Below are 22,951 nucleotides of genomic sequence, written 5' to 3'. Positions count from 1 at the left end.
CGCGGTTCTATTCGAGTTATAGGGATGTGAGAGGAGGATTTTAACCCACCATTACATAATGTGTCCAATCAGGATTCCGGTAAAAACAACATCAGAACATTCATTCTACATTAAATCATATTTGGATCTGGGATAGATCCCCAAATTTCAAAGTCATCTAAGTACTCTACTTTATTAGACATTTTCATTCTTTTGATCATTGTTAACGCTCAAGACATTACTAATCGAGGCAAGCAATCGATTATACATTATTTATTAACACTGTCAAAGGTTCTCAACTATTCAAACCATGCACCTACGTTTAAGAAACATATACTCGTAGTACATAAAATAGTTCGTAATTTAACGCAGCTTCTTTTAAATAGAGAATAAAAAAGCTTCGCGATCGATATTCTGTCAGCTTTGGCTCTTTGAGCACAATTTTATCGATTCACGGGACGACAGAGCGCCGAAAGAAATTTTCATCGAGCGTTTCCTTGGAATGTTAGGGAACAGGGTCGACGTATGAACGTGACGTTCAGATGCACGCTCGCTTTCTGCTTAGCATGGCATGCAATATTACAAACAAGTTTTACGAGACGCCTCTGTTTCACGACCCTTTCTTCGTCCAAGGCTCTTTGATGCTCGCGAACTGAGGTAACCAATAAAGTTTTTTCAGGGCAGCCGTATCGATGGTAACGAGGGACATTGCTTTTGACGATCCTAAAGGGCTGCACACCTTCATTTCACTCACGCACACAGATACACTTATAGCGTGTTCCTGACGTAGGGGGTTCAACTTCAAAAGCGTATTTTATAAGTTTCATTGATTAAAAAAAGTGTAAACGACATTTTTGTATCGATAAAATATGTTACCGTATGGTTCGACCACTATTTTAAGAATCATCCTGTACATGCATTCAAATTTGAGTTCTTTGGTGTTCATGAAATTTAAAAACCATCAGCTCGGACAGCGTTTCGCCACAGATTGCTCCTTTGAGGTATGGTCAATCGTAGCACGCTTCTGCTTTATCGAACGTCTTTTCGCGCTTTTGCAGGGCTTTCATGAAATTTAATACTTCTCCGATCTCGACTAGAGTTATCTCCAATACGTTCTGATTTTCATTCCATGTTTCCCTGGACGGAATTATTCTTTAGATTCTCAAGCTTTTAAAACAGGACAAATTTTTGTGCTTTTTCTTTATCAAGGTGGCTCTCTCACGTACCAATTCTTTCACATTTTCGTAAAGATTCGAGTACGAAAAGTACATTTTTGAAATGATAATTCAAAATTTAAGAAACTGTACATGTCTCAGGAACCAAAGAACCGAACTTGAAATTTTGACTACATCCAAAGTAAACGTTCAGTGATTGGAACATTGCCCTAGAATATCTTTGGTTCAGTGTACGCTTGAGGAGATTTAATGTGCCTGTGACATCGATTTCGTACATATAGACGCTATTTATGCAAGAGAAAAATAAATATTTTGAAGATAATTCGACAAAATCTGTGCTTCTGCGACTAATTAATATCGCTAGACGCATTTATATCAGCATCGATTCTACCTCATCTACAGCTACGAACTTAATCTGCGAACCCATTAAACTATTAAGTGCCAGTTAAAATGTCTGCCGGAAGAAAAAAGTCAGCGTGTATTCGCGCCCATGATATTCACCTGGGCCGAAAACCTGATCCCGTTCCAACTTTCACCCCTAACTCGCTCCCCTTCTGGCCACTCTGGCCGCAGTACTTTCTATGCAAAACCGCCAATTAATTATACAGCGCACGCTGCTTCGTATTATCGTGGCCACCGTTTCCATCTTTCCCCCACCGAAGTTACATCACCTGTTACGTCACTCGACATCCCCTCCCTCGTGCCAGTGTTCCCCTCTTCGCGAACGACACGAACGATTTCGTAACAATCCATCATGGATCGTCTCGGTCCCTAATGCTCCCCGAGAGTCTTGTTCTTTTTATGCTCGTGTTACGTTCCCCCATTGTAAACTCCCGGTCGTTATTATCCCCTGTGACAGCAATCCTTTCCATCCCCATAAAGAGACCGCTCAAGAATTCGTCGAAGGGAGCACGCAAGACGCGATCCCGAAATTCAATAGATGGCCGAACGATACAAGATGTTGTGCAGATTATTACGATGAGCGTGATCTATGGGAGCACCGTGACCTGGCCGACCCCACAGCCTCCTCCATGTATCGAAATGTCGACGACAGCTTTCCTGCTCCGTCTGTCGTTCCTCCTGGAACGAGAATCGCCCTCTGTACGAGCCAGGCGCGCGCACTGCAACGCTGACCGACGTCACCGCCAAATGTTTTGGCCGTTCGAGGTTACCGCCAAATGTTTTGGCCGCCCGAAGTCACCTTCCCGATCACGAGTGACGTAAATGTACTCTTTTGGCCGCTTAAGAACCGCGTCTTTTGCCAGAAGTTATGTTCTTTCAGACCGACCAATATATTTGGCGCTTACTTTAGGACGAACTGGACGTTGCTACAACTTATCTAAAAGCTAAAGGTTATGCACAAGATTGCTACAATCGACACTATTGATTCTAGGACCGTCGTTAGCTGATTCTTCTGAATTATTTTTCACTTACCATCGCGTGTTCCCGTTTTCGTCGCATTTGCTCGACGAGCTCGGCGATGTACTCGCGATTCCCGACTCCCAGTGGTCGTAATCTGCCGACAAAAGCGACGCGGATGAGCTTCCCAGAACGCTGATGTAGTTCAAGAACCGCTACTTTGCTTATCTAACATGTGACTTCACATATTTTTATTTTTTATGCTAACGACTGTACAATAAAGACAAAAAATTATAGAAATTCAAGTGGATGAAAATACGCGACAATAGCGAGGAAAGCAAGGTATACTTATAGATTTTTAAATTACAGTAACAGTGCTAACTCTCACACTCAGTCTCAGAGAGCTTTTCGGTCAAGTTCATAGTGTGTCATGCATAGATTGAGTTCTCAAGCATTGCGTGCTACAGCGGATTTAAAAATTACACGAACGATTATGAAGCGACTAAAGTGAAATTCACGATTGAAGGAGCATTCTGGTTACGTACATTGCGCGAGTTTCCTACTTTCAACATTTCTTTGCAGTTAATCTAATGTGGAGAACTACGGCTCCGCGAAGCGAAATAATTCCATTAGTTGCAATTTAAACTTAACGACGCGACGCTTCGGGATCTCACCTTCGATTTTCTCGTTCAAAGGCGGACAGCTCCGCGCGCGCGCGCGCGTCCTCAACATTTTCCCGCCCAGAAGTTTAACCAGACATCGTCAAATGCTTGATCAAAAACGGCTGAAATTGCAGTCTATAATTGCTTCGCGTACGCGCTAGAAATTCCAAGCGAAATTGCGGCTCGTTGTGCACGAAGCTTTCGCCCGGAGAACACAAAGGGAACGACGGCATAAATATTCCGAACGATAACTTGTGATTTCGCCGGCTCGGATAATGGCCGTGGCACTCATTACAATGCGTATGAAAACTTACGATAATATCGTTGTCGCGAAATCGCTTCGTTACGAAACCACCGTCGTTTTTAAATGTATTGCGCGAGAACAAAATTCAAAGAGTGATTTCCACCAAAGTATCAATTTAAATCGATGTAACAAGATTTTTATAAAGGTTAGAACAGAGGGTGATCCTTCACGAAAAAATAAATCGGAAACGTGGAATAAAAATTTTCGATACGAGCCTTCGTTGTTGAGCAATTGGAATTGGAAAATTCATGGCGCACGCGTGGCTCTTTATTTCTACTTGAATCTGCTATAACTTGTTAGCGGAATACAAGTGGAAGTAGCCGGTAATGGTCGGACACGTTCGCCAAGTCGTATGAAATTGCAGACGCGTCCCATAAATTTTTAGGATCGATTTTCTCGAAAAAAAATTTTGTTCCGTGCGTCCAATTTATTTTTATACGAAGGATCGTTTCCATTTCGGCTGAACCATGCATTCCCCCTTTATAAAAGCTTTCGACACGCGTAGAAACAGAATTCGACGAACCACTCGACGTCCAATCGAGCAGGATTTTCGTGATATCGATCGAGAAAAAGTTGCATTGCTGTAATACAACTTCCCTCTTAACAAAAAATCGACACGCTCTTCCATCTCCTCGATAAGCTTTCCGCGATCTATAAAACTTTCATTGGTGTATCGCGTTCGGAAAGTTGCCAAGCATAGCAATGAAATGTGAGAGCGCGTTAAGGGAGCTGCTGGAAGTCAGGAAAAACTTCTGGAAAACAGGAGGGATACTATTAACGTTGAAAATGTACGAAACAAAAGCAATTAGCGGATACTTGTTGCCAGGCTTCTATCGAACGGATTAACTTCTACGATGCAAGCTTCTATCATCCTTGGAGAATTATTGCAGCATTACTTCAGAGCCATATTTATCTTTTTGTGCGAATATTATCCTAACAATGTTCCATAAACCTTTCAATATTTTCTCGCAAAAAAAATTCATCGTCTTGAGGAAATTAATAAGCTCTACTTTCCAACAGAAATTTCCAGACTTGACTCTTTCATTGGAGCATACTATGCCTCATGAATGAAAACGAACGATATGAATATTACTTTTAGCAAAAAAAAATTAATTTATGGGTCTTCTTTAATAATAGGAGATTTTTAATTCCACTCCTACATGGTTTATTGTTTGCTTCAAGAATTAAAAGGGCCTAAGTTAGAAGAATGAAGTTGCAAAAATCCGTTAGGGATTATGCGACGATTCGAGCGTAGGCGAGAAATAATTCCCTGGTACGTGTGCGCGTTACCTCTAAAGAGTTAAGCTGCCCCAAACATGTAAGAAAGGATAAGCATAACGCTGCCTTAGTGACACGTACACGGTCCAGTCTGCTAAGGGTGTTTACCCCTTAATAAGGGTGCTTACGCGGGTCGTTATGCAAATAAAATTCTAGAAACTCTGACGAGAATGCGATTCTCTCATTCTACATCGGCTGACTCGAACAGTGTCCTTCTTTGCTGCGGAAAATCTGTGTTCCTCTGTTTCACAAGAAAGAAACAACACGCAAATCAAGTAAAATATGACGCTTTGGGAACAACGGTGCTTTCAACGATCAACAAACAATTTCTCCTTCTTCGTCTTGCCCGCCATGACATTTAATGACTGCGCAGACGCGTTGTAATGAAAGATTTTACTTTCAAAGTTAACTTTTTCAGAGACTTCTCGAATAAGTAAAGTCTGTATCGTTAAGGGTCTAATCTACTTTGTAAGGTTCAAAAGATCGAATTGCTTTTTTGTATAATACGAGAGACCCAAGTGTGGAGAATATTGTGAAAAAGTCACAAAGTGTAACTCCGAAAATTGGAGGAGTTACAAGAGATTAAACCAGCGGTGCACGGGTCAGTAACGCTCACCTTAAAACTTTAAACGCGTTTTTCGCTGAACCACGTTTCCAACCACTACGAACGTGATAAGAAAAAACTACTGCAGATACCTGTCTAAACTTTGCTTTACTTGTACACGATACGTGTCTCCACGGAATAGGTTAAAATCGTAGTAATATCAACAATAGTTGATCGAAAATTGGAGACTACTCGAAATAGTGAACTAGAATTTGAATAACATCGAAGCATACTCCGACTGAAGTCGTGGATTCGTTTCGTGAGTATTTGCAAAAGAAAATCGTTCAGGGAGATCAGAACTAGCACGAGATCAAATTTTCCTCAGTCGGAAGGCAAACAGTACGAGAAGTCAGCGGAAATAGGAACAGCGCATTGTTTCATCGTCTATTCTTTTCTCGAGGAACGTTCTCCAAAAAAAGTGTCCCTTCATTATAACAGAGACAAGAAACGAATTGGAGCGAGCACGAAACGAGACTTAGCTCGACTGTGTGCACCTCGCGCATTGCCCGAAGAAAACGACGCACCTCCGGAATTAGAGAATTAGTCAGCTTGTAACAGTAACAGTAACTCACGCGTTAAGGCAAAATTAAGAGATAAATTAAACTAAAATAAAAAGGTTTTGTTGTTACGAAAAATTGTTGCGAAGAAATCTTCACATTTTTCCTAATAATATTGCGAAGAAAGAAGTCGTGAACTAAAAATTTTGCAACACTTCTGTTTTCTTTCAGCCTCGCGGAGCAGCCGATAATCGACAGTGATTAATTGCAGCAGTGTTCCGCCGGCGCGGCGTCCAACCATATTATACACAACGTAACACCCATGGCGACCGCTTCATACAGAATTCCATTAAACGTTATCAAAGTGTCCCATTATACATCAGTCTCCCAGTGATCTTGTTTCTAACCGTTATAACACGACGAAACAATAACGCGCGTCCGCCATAATACGACTTCGATCATGAAGAAATGTCGAAACGATTGATATATCGATCCATAATACTCCAAAATCTGGAACATCCTAGAAACCCGTTACAAAGCAAAGAGTCTCAAAGTACAGGCAGGAAAAATGTCTGATCGTTAGGCATCCTTTCGCACGCGATATTCCAGAGAGTCTATGATCTGCTGGTTCCGAAGAATAACAAACATCAGAAACATGGCGGCGGTATCTCAAAATCGAGACTTCGATTCAAGACAGAGGCTACGCTGTAACGTCTCTTTGAGTAACCGTTCGGTACAAAAGTGACTGGTGGTTTTTTCTGTCGCGGAATTTGTTGAATGATAAGGGTAGTAGAGCGGGAGGGAAGCAATCTGTTAAAGTGGAAGGAGAAAGTAAAAGGAAAGTGAGCGGCATGACAGACAACGCTCGACGAGGCAGCCGTCTCCAGCGATTTTTCAGCGCGTAATTACCCGAACGCCTTCGAGTCGGAGCCGGAGATGCTGCGAGGAAAACCGTGTTGACGAGTACACAGACCGACAGACTGTAACGTTGACAAACATTCGAGGGGAAGGGGGCTCGTTGCGGAGAGGGGCCGACAGCTGAAGTTGTCGGGGTCGAGGGAGTTCAGGTCAGTGGGTTGATTACCTGTAATGTAGTTACATCCTCCCACCCCCGTCCCCGAGGACCGTAACAACGCTAACCAGACCTGCATTGTAGGCTCACGGCTCGTCGCATTTTGATATCAGTACGGCGCATCGAGAACGCTTTGCAGAGCATATGTACACGCGTCGACTCGATTCGGACCGTAATTTCAGCAGACTGTCTCTGATCTCCGTACAAGATGGAACAGCAATTAGCAAAATAACCTTGAACCACTCTGATTAATTCAGATCACTCCTTTTGTCTTTTTACAGCTCGAGGATGACTCTCAAATGTGCCACGACCCGAAAAAGAAACAACCAATATAGGCAGAATAACTGTTATTTTCGTCTCTTCTATTTGCGAAGGAGACCTGTCTAGCTAAATAAACTTGAACGACCTGCATTAAAACATATCTCTATTTTTATTTTCTCTGAAGCTACAACGACAAGGTCACCTTTAAACCTCTTCTCAAACAAATTAAAAATAAACAAAAATGAAGACTGATATCGAACCGTGAAGTCTGTCAATCTTGACGCATTATATCATCGAGATATTCGATTATGAATAATTATTAAATAAACCTGGATAATTCTGATATTGTCGTGTATCGATCAAAATCAGATATCTCACACAATTTGCAAAGAGTGGGAACACTGTAGGAGTATAATTAAAAAATGATAAGCAAGCATTAACAAAATGTGATATAGGAGAAACAGAGACTAACAAGGTGGATTGAAATTGAATTTCCATGCGATACGTACGACTCTATCATATACCCAGGACGCGTGGCGTCGGTGGCAACGTGACGAGTGCTTTGTGGCTGCGAGTAATAACGTCTGCTGGTCAAAAGCGGCACCAATTCCACACCCCCGGTCAATTCGTACACCTGAACCTCCTCGTTGTAGCGATGCCTGGGATCCTGGACCAGCTGCATATCCGCGGCGATACCTGGGAAACGAACTGACCTAAAAACGAGCTGCCCCAGCAACATCGAACAGCTCTTTTTTACCTGGCTCCGCCTTATCGTCGAAGAATTTGTTCATATCGGTGACGGCCAAAGGATCAACGTTCCTACGGTGCAATCTCTCGATCGTCGAATTGTTCGTCCAGCCCTGAAAGGATTAAACACGGTAACCCGCCACAGCTGTCGCAATTTTAATGGAACAGAATCCTATTCTTAGATTCCGTTTCGTGCTGGGTGCTGACGATCTCTAACATTGCGAGTTCCATCCTTGACTTTTGTGCAAATATAGAGTTCTAATTCTATCCGATGAACGAAGCCTCAGGAATTGGAAGGTCAGGGGTAACGTGGTCAATGTTTTAACTTGGATCCTAACTGGTATTGTAATCCTGTTAATAGCAGCATTAGCGTGAACTTTGATGAAGCTATCATTGCAGTTTGTCCGAAATTAATGTCGCTTTAGATCAGCCTACAATCAGGTGAAACTAACAGAGACCGTATTCTGAGACCTAGGAATGATATTGCAGTTCGATCAGGATAGGCATTGCGTCAGATCTCGATGAAAGCTGTGGCACAATTCAGTCAATGTCACCGTTGACCCAGAATCTGATGAAACTGAAATTAGAATTATATCTTGATTGGCATTATCCCGGACCAATACTGAAACCATCGCCGCAGTTCCATCAGGCACGACGTCAAACTTTGATCAAGCTAAAACGGAACTGCGCTAACGACCGAAATTTCTGAACTTCAAACACCGCATCAATCGAAGAGAGAAATAATTCTTGCAAAGTTTTAAATTATCGATAGTCTTCGGGTACACAATTTGGAAAGAAACACCAGTTCTTAAGATCTTGAATCGAAGAAAAGGATAACGAAGCTGTCCGGAAGAATTTCTCGGCCCGTGATCGGTATTCACTTAGACAGACTTAACGCGACCAACTAGATCCTCCATCAACGTCATTCTAGTTAACCGGCGGGGTGCAACAGGACCGCATGGTTTATTGCGAAGAAAAACAGAAACCGACCATAAATCCATCCGCCATAAATTGGTGTCTGGGAACCGATTCGCGAAGCAGAGGGGTAAGCAGGATGCAGGATGCAGAGGACCAAAGCGGCCGAAGGATGAGGAAGACTAAGGGAGAGGAGAGCATGACGCAAGGAAAAGAGTGTAGCGCGAACGAGGTTACGCGCAGGAAGAAGTAAACTTGGCCAAAGTGGAACGCGGTAATAAATTTCAGTTTAAACTTTCTGGCCGCGGAAACTAGCCGGAGGAGGATCGTTCAATTACGCAGTAACGCGGCACGGTTATGTGTCTGCCGTTCGAGGATGCTACCGGCGGTTAATTAAAAATTAAGAGTTTCACTCCGCGGGATCGTTTGGCGCGGTCTGAGAGGCCGGATGGGGCCGGGGCTCGGTTCGAGCCGCGTCTCCACGGAAACGCAGCCGACGCGTCCCGAAAGGACGTAAATGTAAGCGTATAATTTCCACTTCAAACGGTGTTTGCTGTCGCCCATGTGCGGTGACATCCACCGACCAATGGAAAAATCTGCGGCTGTCTTGTTGACGCCCGCACAAGCCATTGCGTTCGTTTCTACGAAGTAACTTTGACGCGACCGTGGAAACGGTACGCTACAAAGCGTAGATGTTGACTACTGTCGATATTAACCTTGGACTTTGCGACCCTCGACACCGATGGACTCAAAAGGACAATCATAAAATGTCGTATTCTTAATTTTCTATCGATGACAAACGACCGTTCGGTTGGCCGCCCAAGGCCACAGCGGGCGTCTACCCCCTCCACGCTTCCCACTGTAGCGCCATCTGTCGGTTCTTTCGAGCCTGCGCAGTACCGCGTTAACCCAATTAACCTAACTCGGGTCTGGACCGCGAATATTTTTTGGCACAACGTTAAGGACCATTGAATTCGTCGAGTATTATAAGAAACCATCGAGGAAAGTTTCAAGCTGCATGCGTTTGAAAAGGGTGTACCGGTAAATGGAAAAAGTATTCGCTAAAGAAAGCAACAGCCCTGCACAGAAGCTCGTGAACATTTTAATATTGCACGCCAATTTACTCGTAGCTAGAAAAATACATGACCCTCCTTGCAGACGTCTATTTCCGGGAAAGAGTGGGCGAAGCTCGACTTTGCTGCGTTTCTATGTACAAAGCAATAAACAAGTTGCCAGCGGGTCGACCTCGGGGTCAGAGCTAGATATGCGGTACCGATGAAAAGTGTCGTGGACGCTTTGGTGTAAACATTCCCTAATTTCCAGGCAAGCTTAACCGCGAAGAAGAGAGCCAGCGTAACAAGCTGATCGCTCGCGGATCTTCGTGCTTAACGCAATCAAGGAATACGCGTACCAGGGATTCGAGGAACCGCACACCCAGCAACTTGGGATCCCTCCAAGGAACTCCACCGGGACCGGGACGACCCCACGGCCAGAGAGGCGCCAGCTAAGCACACGGCGTCATAGCATATTAAGCAGTTTCCAAGGTTCGTTTCCTACATCCGCAACCCGACTACCTCGAGTTTGGGCGCGCGCTGAATATCATTGCACTTGATATACAGAATGTATCTACCGGCATGAATTTAACGGGATGTGTTTAATAAGACCTATCCTAATACGTAGAATACGCTAAAAATACAGTGAAACAAAGTTACGAACATATCAACTTCCACGTTCTTGTAATTTATGATTTACAATTAATTCTCGTTTTGTACTACATATGCGGTTCGAATAAACTATTACAATTCCCCAAATACCAACGAAAATATCGACTTCGTTTTAATTTTAAATTAAATGATGCAGGGAGAGCACTAAAGCTAGAAAGTTGACGGTATTTTTAAATTCTCGGCGACGGCGAGCTCAGATGACCAATGTCTTGATCCTTGAAACGTAAGGACAACGAAGTACCTCTATCTTTCTTCGGAATTTTCTAAGAAAATTCTTGAGAAATTCCCTTGACGCGATGATTTTCGCGTCGCCAAGAGAAATCGACTTTCTCTCTACGAAACGTTCTTGGCTCTACGTGATCGGAGAACGATACCTCTACAGTTCGACTGGAAACGAGTCGAACACCCGACTATGTCGACTGTTTTCTCTCTTTATCCACGTTATTGCCGGCAAAAAGATGTTTCACGTTCGCCCTACAACGAAAGTCCATTACGAAATGCCTCTTGTTCCCGTCGTCACGACAAAACCTGGATCATTTCGGATCGTTTATAATGTAATTTTATTGTCGTGAAAACGACTGGATGCACTGGATCAGGTCAACGTTCGTTCTCGAAATACAATATGAAATTTCTGTTCGGAAATTCGATCGTCGGAACCGCCAAGAAGAAATTAGACAAAAAACTGACGCTGCTATCGAGTTATCCAAAAATAAATTTTTTACGATTTTCTGGAAAAATCAGAATGAAAAAGCTACGAATTACTTTTAAATCCATGACAAAAATGGAAACGGAACACCCTGCTATTAACTTTATAAACGCTGGAGAATTTCTAAAAAGTTTGTCAGCAGAGAGAGGTAATTCTCATTATTCCGAATAAAGAGTTCCAAGAAACGAATAAAATTGAAATAAAAAAAAGAAAATTCCCCGGGGAAAAATCTCGGTCAACGATAAAGTCCCTACGAGAGACTTCTAATCTAAACTCACGCAACTTTCCACTTCCCAGAGACGAAATTATCCCAGCAAATTACCGAACGATTAAGAATTATCCGGGAAAGAATCGGCGCGAAGTTCGTTAACAAGATGTCGTTAAGGGTGCAAAGAATATCGACGCGCGCCGATCGATACGCCCCGTAATACATATTCCATGAACGAGCTGGCAGAAAGGCTTCGTGCACGAGGTCGCTTGAGATGTTAATGAAAGCCAACGTCATCAGCGAGGTGACAACGATGATATCGCGGAATTTTATCAACGATGACTACCACCCCTCTGTCTTTCTATCACCTTCTGACGCTGTACAATATTTTAAGTTTCAAAATAAATCGATTATGCTCGAGCACGGATAAAAATATTACTCTAGAAAGTCCAATAAATTACTGTTCCCAATATATTACCAACGACATGTGCAGAGCAACGAACATTTTTCCAATTTTATTTTTCGAAGTAAATAACATTTTTAATCTAAATGTAAATGTACAATCAGGTGTCGAAACGTCAAATAGTTTCAAGGTTTGACGCAAACACTGAAACGCGTGTACCTTACTTTATATTTTACAAGACCCTTTGTGAGTGAAATCCAGAGATGACTACCTTCTCGATACATCGATCCGCGTGACATTAAACGCAATGGAAGTGACTTCCGGCGAAAGTTTTGCGACCCCAAAACTCCAAGAAAAATATCGGGGCAGACACTTGGAGAATTAGGAATGAGATATCGGGTTATACACCCTCCCGCCCCCCGTAAGTAATCTCACTTTCGAAGTTCGGAATCGATGCCCACGTTTAGGATTCCTGTTATCCTTTTTGGATGGAGGTACTTTAAATTTGTTTCTTACAAGATTGAACAGGCAATCACAAATATAGAACAGTTTGCAGACGTTTGGGTCTCGATTCCTTGGAAAGTCCTAGACTTGTTTCTGATCTTAAATAAACAGGGGAGGACTATGACTCTTTTCTACAAGCAAAATGTCCGTGTTGGTTTAACGCACGATAAAAGGAGAACGTAATTACTTGTGAGCGAAGCTGATATATCCGATAATGAAGTTGTGAATAATGGAGAAATAGAAACTTCAGAGACTTGTTCGCGAGGGAAGTTCAAGATTCGCCAGCGGCAAGCTAAAATTACGGAATATAAAATTGGCTAGGAGTGCAATAAACTATACGGAATAAGGGAACGGTACGATGTAGAGGGTGATAAAAAATGGGGGTTAATTTTTGAGGTGATAATAAATAATTGAATTTCTAATTTGAAGCAAAGGTTATTATAGCGTCTATTATTAAATTGCCAAGGTCCTCGATACTGATTACCATGGACGCTAAAAACAGATATTTCGCAATTTCCCCGCGCAATCACACGTCCCAAGCCCAGAACGACAAAATATGCGGCTCGGAGCCAACCTCTGCACACCACTTTTTAAGCTTTGAATTGCAAATCGTCTTCGGAACTAGTTCTCGAATCACGACCGCAACGCCTGTTCGCGTCCCCGGAAACACGTCGAGGGCAAACGTTTGCATGGTTATTATCGGCCAATAGAGAAGCCTTCTTTACGCCGATAACGGTCCCCGATTTTGCAACGATAATAAGGCTACGGAACGACATCCTTCCTCGCGAATTGCTCCCTGCAAAAACAACCGCCCTAATTTCGCGAGCAACCTTGGATCTTGTTCGCCTTTAGCATCTTGTATTTCTATACTGTGTCACGTAGAGGGATGATATTGCTTCGCGTAGATCTTCGTGCCCTGAATTTCGAGAATCTTACGTCATGCGACTGCTGGGGTCACTTTTCGAGAGGTGGTTTGTGTAGAAAGGCGAGAACATATCCGTGGTGTTTTATGGATTTGAAGTTTACTTTATTTATTTCTATTTTCTTTAGATTAAAATATCGACGACTGATGACTGTACCTACTACCGAATCGTCGACGATAATTAAATATCGCGACAAAAGCCTTTTTAACGAAGATCCGAACGAGACACGGTGCTCCGTTAACGAATGCAAAATGAGTCTCGTTGCGCTGGAAAACGAAATCAACTTTTATGGGGACGAGGGAAAAAAGCGCCGCCGTAGCCTTGTAATTTCAGATGCAGCGTTTATTTACAGAGGAACCGTAGCACTGGCCAGGATCCGTGTTTGCCAGTTCGCTCAATAATACGCGAAGGCAAGAAGATAATTATTGGCGGCGTGTATATTTTAAAGGGCTGCTTGGAATCGGAACGTCGGATTGAAAATCAGTAATTCATGTGCCCGTAAACGAATTTCGAGCGTTCCGTTGCCCAATCAGAGGATGCACTAGAATAGAAAAAAAGAATTGGATCGCGTAAATATTAATAATTTCAGGCATCCTTGCGAGCGAAGATGTGACTTCGTTTCGAAGAATCTGTATGGATTTGTAAAACAGTTTTTAAAAAGTATACAAATATTCTGGTCAAAGGTCGAATTTTGCAAAAATTTCTGACACAATCCGAATTCAATAAAAATTGATCGAACTATTCGAACTTTTGAATGAATCCACCCGCTGCGAGGTATTAATTAACGAAGGCACATGCGCACGCGATTAATTTGAAAAGAAGTCAAGCATTACAACGTGGGCGCCTCTCGTGTGGATTCGGTTCGCTCGTTTTCAATTTAACGCCGCGTGTAATAAATGAATAACATCCAATTTGTGAAAGAATGCCCCCTTTTGTCGGTTCGTCCAACGGCGTAGAAACACCAGGATTTTTAATTCGATTCGCATCGAGCCACTTGACACTGTTTCGCGATAGAATGTTCCGCACGAAGAGTGCTCGTTCAAAATGTTGCCTTCGCGATCGAATACTTAAAAGTCCAATCGCGAAACATTCGATACAAATCAATAATAATTATAATGCGAGAACCAAATAAAATAAAAAATGTCGGAAGTAGACCGACAAAAATGCGTGGGGATCGAACCTTTGCTTTGTTTTTATCATTCTACATTATTTGTCATTTTTAATAATAATATCGATGGTCCCGAGTGGCTGCACAAATTACATTGCACAACGTTTCCACGGGAAACTTGTTTATCGAGTCGAGTGCATTTCGTTGATTAAAACAAATCGAGTCCTCTGCAAATGGAGGGTAAAGCACGAAAATTGTAACTTAACTGGCGCGTTTTACGAATATTTAGCACGACGGATGGTTTTCGAGCAGCTAAAACTGAGCTCTCGAATAGAAGAAAATTATTCTGATCAGTGGAATTTGCTTGAAAATATAATACTGTCTCGTTTGTTGCAAAATCTGCCTTACTTGTTACTGATTGATCCCCACCGTTATTTACGTTTCTCCTACCTGAAACGCGTGTATTCGAATGCTTAAATACTGTATAAATTGTTTGAAACATTACCTGACGGAAATTCTGACACTTGGAAGGCTCCGGGGGCTCCAGCGGTACATTTTTCTTTCTAAGGGTGGCTGCGCAAGGCGCACCCCCGCCAGGCTTACCCCAAGGCGAATAATTCTCCAAGATTTGCTGCAGCTAAAAAAAGAAGAAAAAGTCACGGTTTTATAAGTCCGATTCTTCGGTTAACTAAAAATATTATAACTCGGTAAAATGAAATTTTAACTTGCATGACAAATTGTTATCGCGTCGAACGAGATCCCGAAAATCTAATGAACAATTTATATAGCAGATATTTAATTTAGACGCGAAATTGTTCCCGAAAAAGAGGTTTTAACCGAAATAGAATTTCTGAGGTAAAAGGAATGACTGATTACAAATTTATTGAAAATTGTGAACAGTTAATGGGACAGAATCTATTGTTTCATTGAGATTTTTTAATACCTACGAAAACGTATCACGCAGAACAGCACTCTTATAATTGAAAAAATAATAGGCAGCGCAAACATTTAATTTAGAAACAAATTTGTTTCCGAAATAGAGAGTTTTACTAAAAACAGCGACTCCAGAAGTAAAAAAGAATTAATAGTTAAAAATAAAATTAAAAAGTTTCGAATGGAATCATCTGTTGCGATGATATTTTTGAATACAAATATTTACTTCGCAAAACGACACTCGGGCGATCCAACAAATAATAGAAACCGTTTAAAAACACGTTCCCAGAAACAATCCCGTAAAAGGGGGAGTAAAGTAAAAGAGTGTCTAACCATGTAGCATGAAATTTTGTCCTAAAACGAGAGTAATTTTTTATTACTAATATTTTTATTAGGGAGAAATATCGTAGAACATTTCAGAGTATTTTTTCCCTCAATTAGAGGGTGACTACGCCAATGGCGACTCTGTACTCCGACGATTTCGTCTGTCTGACACTGCACTGATTGATTCTACTGCACCCTTATCGAGACCCTATTGTCCGAGCCGTTTTAGAGAACCAGCATCCGAGACTGATCGAGAACTCGCTTTGAAGAATCCTTCATCGTGGTCCAACGGGATTTTAAAAACCGGCTAAAGATTTAAACGGAACTCAAACTCCCGTTTTATCATGGACTCACGCTCGAGATCAATACTCCGGGAAACTCGAAATACATTGAACAACAATTTTCCTCGACACGCGCTCAGCAGCTTGTCTATTATTATAACATTGTTATACGAATATAATCCAATGTTCCTAAATTCTACCGGTGATTTTCACTGTAATTAATATATGCACAATTTAAGAGACACTATACGCTGAAACAAAATGTTTCATTGCAGAGGATTCTTTGAAAACAAATTAACGATGATTATTCTCGTGAGAAAAATGCATAGTTTGTGAATTTGCATAAAAATTTATTGTGTTCTCCATATGTTTAATACTTATTATAACAATTGGGGTTGATAATTTCGGTCATTTTCATTAAATAATATAATACTCTATACCATCAATGTACAATAACATATTAAACAAGGAATAGTTAATCAATGTCATAATACACCTCGTTTAATATGTAACAAATTATTATATTATTCAGTGACGAACACCGAACTTACGGTAGACTACAATGAATTTTTATAGCACAGAAACAAATTAACGATTAGAATAATTGATATTTACTAAATATAACGTTATCGATTATAATTTTGATTATTTTTAATAATCACCTATAAACGTGTGTGTAAAACACTGAAAGAGATGATATGGACTCTTTCCCTTCGAATATTTCGAAGCTCTGGTTGATTTATCGCCATAATCTTCACGCAAAAGCTCGTGTTTATTACTACACTGGAAGACAATCTCCCCACGGAGCCTTTGTGGCATGCTAATGTTCAGCTGTTCTTAATCCGATTTAAAGAGGTAAGTAATTCGGATGCACTTTAACGGCCCTGAATATTTAAATCTTTTGTTGCAACTCTGTAAGACTCTACGCGTATGAATCTCCTGCCAGAAATTGTTCTCCTCAGCCAAAAAAAAGAAAAAAAAGAAATCTCGACCCTGCGCGTTGATAATACCCTCTCTTGACGCCTTCGTGTAAAATGGATATTTACAACCTTTTTAAAGCGAAATTACGCGCTATAAAGTACGCGGAGGACCCGCGGGCTAAAATTAAAAATTTAACGCCGCGTTGATTATAAAGGGCTCGAGGATCCTTTTATTTGCGTTCACCCAGTGGAAGACGATAAGAAGGAAAATTGTTTCCCTCGACTCCGATTCGAACCACCGTGGGCTAGAATTTCTTCCTAGCGAGCTAGAAATAATGGGCGAATTTATGTGATCATTATGCCTACGAAAATATTCAATAATTTCTTAATCGTTCTCTACGTTAATGTGACAAACATTTTCGAACTGAAAAATTATTTTCATTCGTTCATACCAACAAAAATAATAATATAACGCATAGAAAATTTTAAGAAATCATTATTTTTCGTAGTCGTCGTTGAAATCAGTAAAATATTTTCTCGAACTATGGATACTTTCACTAGTAACATTACGTTCCCGTCAGACATCGTTAGAAATGATACACTAAACGAGGAAAACGCAGTTCGAGTAACAATAAGCTACACCCGAGTATTATTAAATCGTGGAAACGTTTGCGCTCGTTAGTGAAATATTTCTTACTACTCCCAGGACGAAATATATACGCGGTAATTACAGCGCAGCTGCTAATGATACAGTTTATACAAATTTCGCTCGACGAAATCGCTTCAGGTCCCGCGCGTCGCGTAAATCTCGACGAAGAAAATGAAAATCCGATTGCAACGGTCTGGAACGCAACGCGAACCACTTGGCCGAAAGTTTTCCTGGCTTTCGATAAATGGCCACTGCGTCGGTTATTTCCATAAACTTGTGCATCAGCGCGCCATTGACGCGGCTTAGGGGAACTCCGAAATAGGCACGTAACGAAGGTCGACGAACCGTTTCTACTCAATCAGCAGGAACGACAGCGAACAGAAATTACATCGAAGCCTACTAGCTTCCTTATTAATTCGAAAATACAGCGTGAATTTCGTCACGTGTCTTTCGTAACGAGGCTTCGTTAAAAAGTTATTCACGTTCTACAGGCGTAACTTTAAACGTGAATAACTTTTCGGTCAACCCTGGGCAACATTTTAATGGGGGATTCTAGAGGCCAAAATAAGAAAAATTTAATTATTTTTGGTTTCGAGGGATGAATATATACGCTTCAAGTTCTACCCTGGCGATGGGATTCCCAATCGCTTCGGATCTGCAAAGTTTTCGAAACTTCGAAGACCGTATCAACACTGTCAAGAGTTCCAGGCTCGAATTGTGCTCGAATTCGAATTCGACTCTCCATTCTCCGAACTATCTTCGAGGCAACAGTGCAAACGCTCCATCAATGATACACCGGAGAAAATGGAGCCAAGTCGACGTAAAATCTGTTACAGAAGGTCGTAAATTTCCTGCGACTATCGTCGAAGTTTCGAAACAACCCGCTATAACCAGTGAAAATAGAGGGTCGTTGCCGGCGACACGGGTCTGGCGACTGATCTTTATCCGATCAGCGGCGATACAGGCTGGAAATAAAGCTAAAAGTGTGCGGTCAGCGACGCGAACGGTGCTCGAGCAAGCACAACAGGCCGTTTACGACGCATACTTCACGTTGCTCGCGGTGCTTCTGACGTTGCAACTCCTCCTTTCGCCGCCTCCACAACACCGTCCCGTCCTGAACGGCCCGTCGTTCCCGCTCCTTTCTGGAAACCTCCACGGCTTCCGGTACGTAAGTTGTCTCCGGGATTTCCTGCGCCATTTCGGTCCCGGTGCCTTCCTCTTAATAAAAGGACGAACAAATCACGAGCATCGCGTGCAACCGTGAGCGGACACTCTGAAAATCAAATGGATGTTGCGCTCAGATGCAGGAAACGACCATGCTCGGCCGGACTAGTCGAGGGTCGCGAGAGACTTTCTGTCGCTCGTTGAGAATTGTAAAGAGGGCTATTGTCTCCGCGGCAATTGTAACGCGCCGGTTAAGATCGATAGCGTCCAAAGCAGCTTCAACAGGGGCTCGAGTCGATCGTTCCTGATCGGCTCTCTTGTTCGGGTCGAGGTAGAAATAATTGGCCTGTCAAGGTCACTGCCTACCACGATCCCTACTAGCCACGCCCACTATTTTATGTGCTGCAATCCGTTACACGGGCCAACAGGGATACACGACTGTTCGTTCAAGAAAATTCACGAATAATATTGCGTTACGTAATGCTTGTAATAATTCGTACGTTATAGAGACCAATAACTGTGCAATTTTGTAAACTAGTCACTCTAATTATCGTATAATTCAGATAACAGAGAAATTATCTCAAGTAATGGGCGCGGGTACTAAAAATATTATATAGTTTGGAGGATAAAGCCAGCGGTTTCAAATATAGCAACAAGGCATCCGTGTCGTTATCATCTATTATCGATTTAACAAGATATTATCCTTCTTCGAGGAAACACGACATCGGTATTGTTACGCGGTCGATGTGTGGGACTATCTCGTTTGCACGAACTTATCTTCGTGCAGACACGAGGATCAATCAACCCTCCGTGTTTTTCTTCCTTGAAAAGTTAAAAGTGACGCCTCCATAACTGAGTTTCTACGTGCAGGGGACAGCTCGTATTTATTTTATAGGTTGCCCGGAATACGATGTTTATTTTCTACAACCGTATACTTTATATATTCATCGCGAAGTGGGTGTTGAAGGGTTTCAATTTATTCTGCGTACTGCCGACTTCAATGCGCGGAAAAAACATCGAATAATAACGACAGTAACGAATACTCCGTAGAACGGAAAATGAAGAGGAGTGAGCGCACATTTGGGTTTCGTGCTGTTTCCAATTTCAAGAGCAAAATTATTAAAAAAAAATGTACCAAAAATTATTACGCTCTTAAAAATTTTGTATTCTTGTCAAAGAAAGGAACAAGTTCCGATCGTGATTTTTGATATTAATTCGGTGAACTTTTCGACGGTCAAAATTCACGACAAAACATTGACGCGCGAACAAAATATATTTTACGATCTTTGCGTCATACGTTGTCACGTTTAATATTTGAATAAATATTTAAAGTCCGTCGGGGCAGGCAACAATAAATTTTATCGAGTACGATAAAACTCCATTTATTTCGGTAGTATCGACATATAATAACGTGGAATATAGTCATGAATAATATAAAAACAACACGAGAACGTGAAAGTTCGTCCATCGATTTATCCATAAAAATGTCTTTGCAAAGCGGCCGAGCGTTTCGCGACGCGCGGAATGCGAATGACTGGAGGTAAAATGAAAGGACTTGGAGGCATGCTTGCATAATGCCATCAATATCATTTTATCTGGTAGCAACGGCATTGTTACGAGATACTTGGCGAATTTCATTTTCATAACGAAAGAACTATCGTCTCAACGGTATCCGGAACTCCTCGAATTTAATGAAAATTTCGTTTCCGTTCGTCTGCTCGTCCGAAAAATACCGAATAATAACAATAATTTTTTATGATAAATACTCGGCGCGGGTCCCCAAATACGAGAGAAACAAAATCCTCCGACGTGTAAATAATTTTCAAGTGAAATTAAATTTTAACGAACCATTGATCGTCGCTGCGTTTTTGTTTTCAAATTTGCCTCGCGAAATCGCTTTCTGCTTCATAAAAAATGAAACAGGCTTGAATAAAACATCCCGTATACGATTAATCATCGTGTCCTGGCGAGAAGAGAAAATCTGATTCATTTGCGATCGTTAAATTAAAATCTATTAAGCTTACAAAGATCTTAAACGAAAGTACAAATTATTGGTACAGTAGATTGGATTTGAGTACTAGAAAAAATTGAGATGTATAGTAGGGTGATCTATTGAACGGATCGTTTGATAGAAGTTCAATAATGAGATTATATCGAGAGCTGCAATTTTCAACTGTCGTAAAACTTTTTCATGCGGGGCTATGTTAAATCTCTTGTTTATTCCAACGAACCACAAACTATTGACGATCTCAAAGCAAACATAATTCGTGTTATTGGTGAGATACCGCCTGATTTATGCGTCAGAGTCATCGAAAATTTGGTTTATCATATTCGCTCCACCAAACGCAATTGCGGCGGTCATTTAAACGATATTGTATTTCATGTATACCAAAATAAACACCAGACAATCTTTCGTAGTTTTCGTTACATTTAAAAGCTCCATTGTTGGAGAACCCGTTATTTTCCACCGTGGAAAAATAATACTCATAACGCATAAAAAAAAATATTCCTCGTACCATAAGAACTCGGTGAATAGTAAAAACATCGAACGAGTGGAGCGTATCGTTCGTTCGGAATAAATTCCCTAAGAATGGTTACTTTTCTAGCCGTAAAAAAAAAGGGACTACCACCTTAATGTTAACATGTTCGGACTAATACTCACAGTAACGAGGACTCGACAGCGACGCAACCAGCGGCAACTCGCGAAAATACTTTGGTAAACCGATTACATCCGTACAAAAGCTGCTCACCTGACGATGAGAGCACGCGACTGCCAACCGACCGACGAATCCCCCGTCCGAGTCAGCCACCCTGTTCTGCCTGCCGACGTCGATTCCCCCGGCATGCCGGCACATCCCCCTCGACGTACGCCGCTAGTATATGCGTCACGATTTACGCCGTTGCCGTCTACCCCTATACTACATCGCTATACACAACGCTCGACCTTCGACTGCCGCTGGCTCGTGAACAGGGCTGTCGGGGTGCACGAAAGCACCCCTAACTTCGCGAAAAATTACGAGTGCTGGCGGCGGACAGTGGTTTAGAAACAGGGTAACTACGATTTAAACACCAACGGGGGAGGGAGTTTATGTCGTGTAACCGGGACTCGTTGATCGGAGTCGAGGACAGCGACGAGACTGAAGTCATTAGATATAATTTATTATTACTAACGTCGAAGGGGATTAATGGTTATTTAGTTAATTTTGCAGTTGGGATTTACGTGAATAATTCTGGAAAAAAATCTACGAATGCGATTACGCATAGGAATCATAATCGGATAGAGGCCTTGCATTATAAAATACAGGTAACCTTCGGTTTAACATAAAGTTTAATTAATTCCAAAAGGGGTGCGCGCATGATTAACCCGTTTATTATCCTAAGTAAGAACGTAAGGTCAACTATTTCACTAATCTACACACCTCGAAGGCTTTTAAGTTTAGCTGAAATAGTGTGGGGTCGTGGTCATGGCCAACACTAAACTTATATGCTGCATTGATGAAAACACAATTTAGTTGACATGAAATATTACTTTAGTAGAAAAAAATTTGCAACCAAAACGTGTGATTATGTGGTTCTTAAAAATACACAATGTTGTAACACATTTATCATTTACCGTTAAATTAATCTCTGTCAACGTTATTGCAGCTTTATCAAAACGCTTTCGACCGTAATTTCGGCCCCTTCGATAAATCACGTATTAATCTGCAACATAATTAAACATAAATTATAGGAGAAATTACAAAACAGAATATCGTACTATCTCGATTCAAATATTTAAGAGTAAATTGTAACCATACTTACGGAAAAACATGTATGTACAAATCACAAAATATAATAAATTGCGACCTTTCCTCCTATCACTATATTTACTTTTCTCATATACAGGGTGTTCGGCCACCCCTGGGAAAAATTTTAATACAGGATTCTAGAGGCCAAAATAAGACGAAAATCAAGATACCAATTTGTTGATGGAGGCTTCGTTAAAAAGTTATTAACAATTAAATTCAAAAATTTCAAATCGTTCTAAAAAAATTATTTTCGGTTGCAGGGGAAACTCATTTTCGAGAAAAAAATTCGGTACGGGCGGAACTTTAAACTTTATATTCTTGATTTTCGTCTTATTTTGGCCTCTAGAATCCCCAATTAAAATTTATCCCAGGGGTGGCCGAACACCCTGTATATTCCACACTTTCCAACAGTCCACGTTCTAACAATTAATCAAAAAACCGATAAAGAAAGATTTCATGCTCA

General features: G+C 41.4%; 1 protein-coding gene across 3 annotated transcripts in view; it reads right to left on the bottom strand.

Annotated features, from left to right (window-relative positions):
* Positions 1-237: 237 nt before the first annotated feature.
* LOC143343203 (uncharacterized) overlaps positions 238-22,951 on the bottom strand; it is a 30,997-nt gene continuing 8,283 nt past the window's right edge. Inside the window, exons 1-7 of one of the 3 annotated variants that reach the window (XM_076767844.1) lie at positions 21,451-21,521; positions 18,582-18,809; positions 14,935-15,066; positions 7,949-8,051; positions 7,701-7,887; positions 2,589-2,670; positions 238-2,234 (exon numbers count right to left, since the gene is read on the bottom strand). In XM_076767844.1, coding sequence (XP_076623959.1) covers positions 2,088-2,234; positions 2,589-2,670; positions 7,701-7,887; positions 7,949-8,051; positions 14,935-15,066; positions 18,582-18,734 — 804 coding nt within the window. In that variant the 5' untranslated portion in view covers positions 18,735-18,809; positions 21,451-21,521 and the 3' untranslated portion in view covers positions 238-2,087. Of the gene's footprint in view, positions 2,235-2,588; positions 2,671-7,700; positions 7,888-7,948; positions 8,052-14,934; positions 15,067-18,581; positions 18,810-21,362; positions 21,522-22,951 lie in introns of those variants that run through there. The other 2 variants (XM_076767843.1, XM_076767845.1) reach the window with 2 other exon arrangements.

Source organism: Colletes latitarsis, chromosome 7, assembly GCF_051014445.1.
Source record: "Colletes latitarsis isolate SP2378_abdomen chromosome 7, iyColLati1, whole genome shotgun sequence".
In the NCBI taxonomy this organism is placed as follows: Eukaryota; Metazoa; Arthropoda; class Insecta; order Hymenoptera; family Colletidae; genus Colletes; species Colletes latitarsis.
Note: the sequence above shows the minus strand (reverse complement) of the source record. Positions and strands in the feature narration are given on the sequence as shown.